Raw genomic sequence first — 6,137 nt, 5'->3', positions numbered from 1 at the left:
TTTTATTTATTATTATTTTTTTTTTTTTTGCGTTTTCATTTATTTTAATACTTCACTAAAAATCTTTATGAAGAAAAAAGATTTGTGCACAATTTGACTTGAGGGTATCAACTTTTATAGTTACTAGCTGATTTTGAACGCTCAAGCATGTTTTTTTGCTCAATTTAGCGCTATTTAATTTGTGTCTAAGGCCTACGAAAATATAAATACAAATAATTCGGCACACCTAAAATCTTTCATGAAACAATCAAAGTCAACTCCAAATTTCACATGTCAAAGTCGAATCTGAATTGAGAGTCAGAGTCTAGTGACTTGTTAATTTAGGACTAAGCATTGGACGAACTTATACACTTAGAATTTATGGTATTAACGTGCTCCAATAAATTGTTCACTTTAAAAATATTATATTTTACACTACTAAAATTTGCTTTCTGAATAAATTTGAGTACAAGATCAAAGATCTGCAATCAAGTAGTTTATTTTGGTTGTGCCATGAAAATAATCATTAGGTTTGAAGAAATGCATCAGACTGAAACTTTATTAATTACACCATGAATTCTTCTGCGGCTGCTTGTGCTATCCCACCACCGTATCCTGCACCAAATCCAAATCCACTACCAGATCCTCCACCCAATCCGCCTCCACCTCCGCCACCGCCTCCGCCACCAAAACCTCCTCCTCCTCCTTGAGCACCACCTCCAAACCCACCACCAAATCCTTCTCCGAAACCAAAACCACCCCCTGTTCCTCCTCCTCCACCTCCACCACCACCTCCACCACCACCGCCACCTCCTAAATGATCAAAAATGAATTTTGCATCATCAAAAGAACCGTCTGAGCCAACTAACTTTCTCGCAGTGGTGGTGCAAATAAGAACACCAAGAAGAACCAAGAGAACAAATTTGGAAGTCATCTCAATATGCAAGGAAAAGATAGCCTTGATGATGAGAATTTAGGACACGAAGACGTGATTATATAATGCTTGAATATCATTTATTTGCATTAAAGTTCATGCTTGAATTAATGTGTGAGTTAGTGGGGGTCTTATTAATCTGAAGGTTATTAAGTAAGTACTTGTGATTTTTTTTTATAGTTATTGATGTTTATATTCCTTAGTGGTTTATACACGTTTTCAGATCTTTCCAGGCGTTTGACTATTTATGAAGCTCGTTGTAATTCATATTTTATAGTGCAACAATTCAGATTACACAGTTACGTAAATTTCCATTCCAATTTCCATGTGTTATTTTCCTGTTTTCCTTCCATTGTTGTTAATGCATCCTTCTTTTTTTTTTCTTTTTTTTTTTTCCCCAAATTATATACAAAGACAGACGATGGTAAGTGTTTTTTAAAAACTTTAAGTATTCCCAACTCAAGTATCAGAGATTTTGAAGAAAATGCAAGAAATGAGATTTTACTCGATGAGTATCGTTGGGAACGAGAATCAGCAAGTTAATATTTGTAACGCATTGCATGCGACAGAAAATCTATCCCATTTTTAAATATTTGCCTTGTACTTGTAGCTATTGCATGTGTAAAAAGTTCAACCACAATCAAAATAAACAATACAAACGCTACAAGAATTTTATGTTTTTCCTACAAATAAATCTTGTAGGGAAAGGTTCTTATTTGTGGGGAAATTTCTTTGCAGACAAAATTTATTTTTTTGGCACATTTGTGTGGCAAACATCGAGGGGGAAGACCTTAGCCCACAAAATTTTGAAATTTGTGGGGAAAGATTTTTCCCTACGAATCCTTTGGAGACAAATACAATATGTCGTGTAAGTTTTCTCTCGGTAAAACCATTCATCTACTAAAGTTACTTTTAGCCCACAAAACGATATCACGTTTCACTAAAAATTATGTTGTGGGCTAAATCTAGTTTTTCCCTACAATTAAATTTTTGTGTGAAAAGCATATTTATGGGATAAAATATACATATTTTCCCCTACAATTAAAAATTGTGACAATATTGTACATATTAGTTTGAGGACTAAGCCATGCTTTTCTTGACAAATAATTTTTTGTGGGGAAAGCATATTATTTGTCTTAACAATAAAATAATTTGTAGGAAGAAATTAAATTATTTATTAATGATATTTTATTAATTTTAATAACCTTATTCAAAGTAACATAAAAATGCAAAAAGATAATAAATTAATTAAGACATGTAGTGTCAATCAATGTAAACTTGAATCCAAATATATTACACCAAAACTGAAATAAACGTTATTCCCTAAGTATGGTTACATCTAAACTTAAAAACAGTAGAAAAAATGATCTATATCTATTACTACGCATCTAAAAAAAACAAAACTCTTAATCCTCGTGTAATAGATATGCTGCTAGTTCTCACAACGTATAATTGAATTGTTGCTCAACTACCTTCGGCTTGTTTTATATCATTTGCTCCATCTTCAGTCGAGCTGCATATTCTACCTTTCGAGTAGCACATTTTGCTTCTAACTCTTTCTTTGTGTTGCATACATTGGAAGGTAGTTGACATGGTAAAAAATATTGAGTCTTGTGTAAATCTTGACTATATATGAAATCATTCAGTAACATGCATTTTAAAGTTTGGATGCACCAGTCCCCATCTCATCCTACAAACACAATCCACAAGAGATATAAAACAGTCCACAAAAATCAAAATATGCAAGAAATATAGCACAACCATACATGAGATATTAAAGATGCATTCATCATACTCTAATTTGTACGCATAAGTCCCCATGTCTTCCATTTACGAACTTACCTTGCTGCAATTTGAATTGTAGGAAGCTCTGCTATTCAAAACTCTTTCTACAACCCCTACAAGATATTTTAACTAATAATCAGTAATAATTAGTCACAACGTATTTAGCTTGTAAACTTTAACAATTATAGCCTATGGGAAAATCATTGATATTTGAAAGAATGCAAATCAAGAATTCACAAGTCACAGTATATTCAACCCATAATTAATGCACCCATATCTAGTAAATAAAAATGGGATTTATAAACAAAACAGTGCACTAAATTCTTATGCCTTAAAAAGGATGTTAAATTGACAAGAAAAGTTACACAAATTTTTCTCATGTTCTACATCTAATTCAGTTACTTAAATTGGTGCACAATGCAAAATTTCAAAATTTAAGTGCCTCAAAAATTGGTGCACAGTGCCTCATAACAAATCTCTTAATTAATAGAGTTTACAATAACCTTTAGCATGGGTTCAATAGGAAGACACTTAGTGCAGCCAATCAAATTACATAAAACCATAACAGAATACACATATTAACTGAAGAAATTAAAATTCATTATGCCTGCAAGTAGAAAAGCCATGCTTTATACATGCCTTCAGTGAACCGTAACATATTCCTTCAGTATGGTTATAACAACTTCTCCAATCAAATTGGCAATGGACATGTACAATTGATTGTATATAGAAAAATCAATATAAAGTAAAACCTCATTCCAATCATCCATACAAATTAAAGGGAAAATTTTAACCAAAACGTGTTCTAAAGATAAATTCTGTATGAGCTTGTTCACATGTATCTCGAACTTCTTGAGATTGATCCGATTGGAAACTAGTCTCCAAAACTGGAATACTTGTCTCTAAACCAAATGCACCAAGAGATTCAGCAGCCTTTAGGCGAACAATGGGATGCAAGCAAAGATTATCTACAACAGTTTTTAATGCAGGGATAGCATCAGGTTTTTGCATCCAACCCAACCTATATGAAGCCTCATATTCCAGCAGGCTTGAATCATTCGTCATTGCTTTAATGAGGGAGTTGAGGGCAGGGGAATTTAAATTTGTTAATCATCTAATAATGCTCTACACTTTCATAGCATAAGAGCAAGCAAATACCAGCACTACACTTCATAGCATAAGAGCAAGCAATGGAAACAGGAAACAAAATAGCGGAAGGAGAGAAAGAATTTCATAACACAAATGCATTAATCACCAGCAGCAAAAGGAGGGCTACCAACATACCGTATTGACTAATCATTAACTATTCTTCAATATTCAACGCCATTGACAAAGAATTTCTCGCTAACATTCAGTCATTCACCACCTAACAAGATGTTAATATTGACCAACATAAACCTCATAGTACAAGTGATACAAATGCAAGAAAAACTAATCCGACTGCTTGTACCAAAAAACACTTAAAGCAAAATAGAATCTAATTTAAATTCCTTATCCTTGAGCATGATTAGATGATTAACAATTTAAATATGTTTTTGCATCCAACCCAAACTATATGTAGCTTGAGCTCTAAATCGCTTTGAAATTGGCTGGTTTTCATCCAACGACAGACCACATAAGAATTCCATGGAAAACCCTTTGTCAAAATCAATATTGAACGCAAATACCAAGAGGAGGAGGAATTTAATTGCTAACCCTATGGACAATGACATATATAAATGGAATAAACTACAAACTTTAATATTTGATATAATCTTGGAATGGGCATACCTGGAAGACAGATTGAAGAATATCACATACATCTGTAGATGAAGCTGAAATTTGCATGAGCTGAAGAATTTGAACTAGGTTTGGGCCAATCAATCAGATGAAACAAAGGGAGGGAATGAATAATTTTGGGAAATTTTTTTTTGAGGCAAAGGAGAGTAGATGACAGCAAACTTTAAAGAGGGAATGACAAATTTTGGGGAAAACCTTGGAGGCAAATGAGAAAGTGGTATATTACGTAGGTGTTGAGGGTTTTTAATTTTTGGATTTTGTTTTTCAAAAAAGTAATTTTTCTTTTTCATTTTACTTATCTTTTAACTTTAAATATAAATTTTGTGGGGATTAAAATTAAAAATAGTAATTGAGATTTTTTCTTTAATTATTAGCCTACAAATACTTTTGATATTTTTGTAGGCTAAATATATATCTTGCCCTTTAAATTTTATTATCGGGGAAAAAATATAATTTTTTGTGGGCATGAGTCATTCCAATATTAAAAATTTTGAATCAAATCATAGTCCTACGAAATATTTTTTTGTAGGGAAAAGTGAACTCCGCCCACAAATCTCAATGTCTCAAGAATTTTTGTAGGGAAAGTATATATTTCTTGTACTGAAATTGTAGTCCTCACGGGCATAGCACAACGATAAAGCAGGAGGGTTTGTTAAGACTTGAGGTCCATCTTAATAAGGTCAACCTTATTAAGTGGAGAAACTCAAGATCTCTATAAATTGATATTTATTTCGGTATTAAACCGATGTGGGATTACGTATCCCCTAACAGGGTTCTCTATGTAGCATCGAAATTCAAATTCCCGCGACAGCCGGAAGGCAACATTTATATTGGAAAGCAGATATCCTATAGAGGCAAAGTTATGGTCGCTTTGTTGCTCCTCCGGAGGTCTTGTTTGCAAGTCGTAAAGAGAGGTCACAGGAAAGAGAACTGCATTCCGAATGTCCGATCCAAATGTGTATAAGTTGTGACCGTATCCTGATTTACCCGAATGACGAACCAGGGAGAAGACCATTACTCCTTAGGATTAGTGAAACGAAACTCGGACACTTGAGTCATAAAAAAAATGCAAATTATAGAATAAAAGTAAATGCGTACCCAGCTAACAACAAGAGACTCTTGAAAGGCAGCAACTGAACTAATTCATGCAAACTCCGGTGCACAAACAGAAGCAATTATCCATGGAAGATGAAAAATAGCAAAAAAGCACACGCCTTAACTCATGAAAAATCTGTGTTGCATTCCCATATTCGGGCACTAGCAAAGAGTTCTTGGATCAAGCGTACCCTACACAGTACTTGGACAATTTGCTTGGTAATGGAACAAATAATTCATGATGTGAAGACCCATTATAGATTATACATTATCTAAATTTTCTAAGCCTTCTTCGACATAGCCGAGGCTATGAAGCTTGCTAGATAGAGGATTTTGGGAGAGTTCCAGAATCCCCGATAAATAAGGAATATGCACAACCTAACTGGGTTACGGGCAAGGATGGTTTCTTTGGGGATGACAACATTTTGGTTTGGATCAACAAGATAGGGCGGATTGAAGATGCCCCGTTATTGAAATCCAGATTTTAGTCGAAGTCAAAATTAACAAATAATTTTAACCACATATTTCATAGGATCTACGACTTTTCAACAACACACTTTATCTA

The 6,137-nt window shown here is 33.7% G+C and overlaps 1 protein-coding gene and 1 long non-coding RNA gene across 3 annotated transcripts; both read right to left on the bottom strand.

Annotated features, from left to right (window-relative positions):
• Positions 1 to 544: 544 nt before the first annotated feature.
• On the bottom strand, positions 545 to 913 carry LOC111387142 (glycine-rich protein 5-like). The gene has a single exon (XM_023011674.1). It carries the CDS (start codon positions 911 to 913, stop codon positions 545 to 547), a length of 369 nt encoding a protein of 122 aa, XP_022867442.1.
• A 1,278-nt stretch (positions 914 to 2,191) lies between these two features.
• On the bottom strand, positions 2,192 to 4,670 carry LOC111387154. 2 transcript variants are annotated; one of them, XR_002701360.1, is made up of 3 exons: positions 3,983 to 4,670; positions 2,756 to 2,811; positions 2,192 to 2,603 (listed from the first exon to the last, which is right to left on the bottom strand). It is a non-coding gene; the product is annotated as an uncharacterized LOC111387154 (long non-coding RNA). The 2 variants fall into 2 exon arrangements; XR_002701359.1 differs by having other exon boundaries at positions 2,193 to 2,603; positions 4,469 to 4,670.
• Between the last annotated feature and the right edge of the window lie 1,467 nt (positions 4,671 to 6,137).

The sequence above is a fragment of the Olea europaea genome, unplaced genomic scaffold (genome assembly GCF_002742605.1).
Source record: "Olea europaea var. sylvestris unplaced genomic scaffold, O_europaea_v1 scaffold392, whole genome shotgun sequence".
In the NCBI taxonomy this organism is placed as follows: domain Eukaryota; kingdom Viridiplantae; phylum Streptophyta; class Magnoliopsida; order Lamiales; family Oleaceae; genus Olea; species Olea europaea.
This window is presented reverse-complemented; position numbering and strand designations above follow the sequence as displayed.

Coding starts and splice junctions, on each gene's coding strand:
- LOC111387142 (XM_023011674.1), bottom strand. CDS start 913: ATGACTTCCAAATTTGTTCTCTTGGTTCTTCTTGGTGTTCTTATTTGC.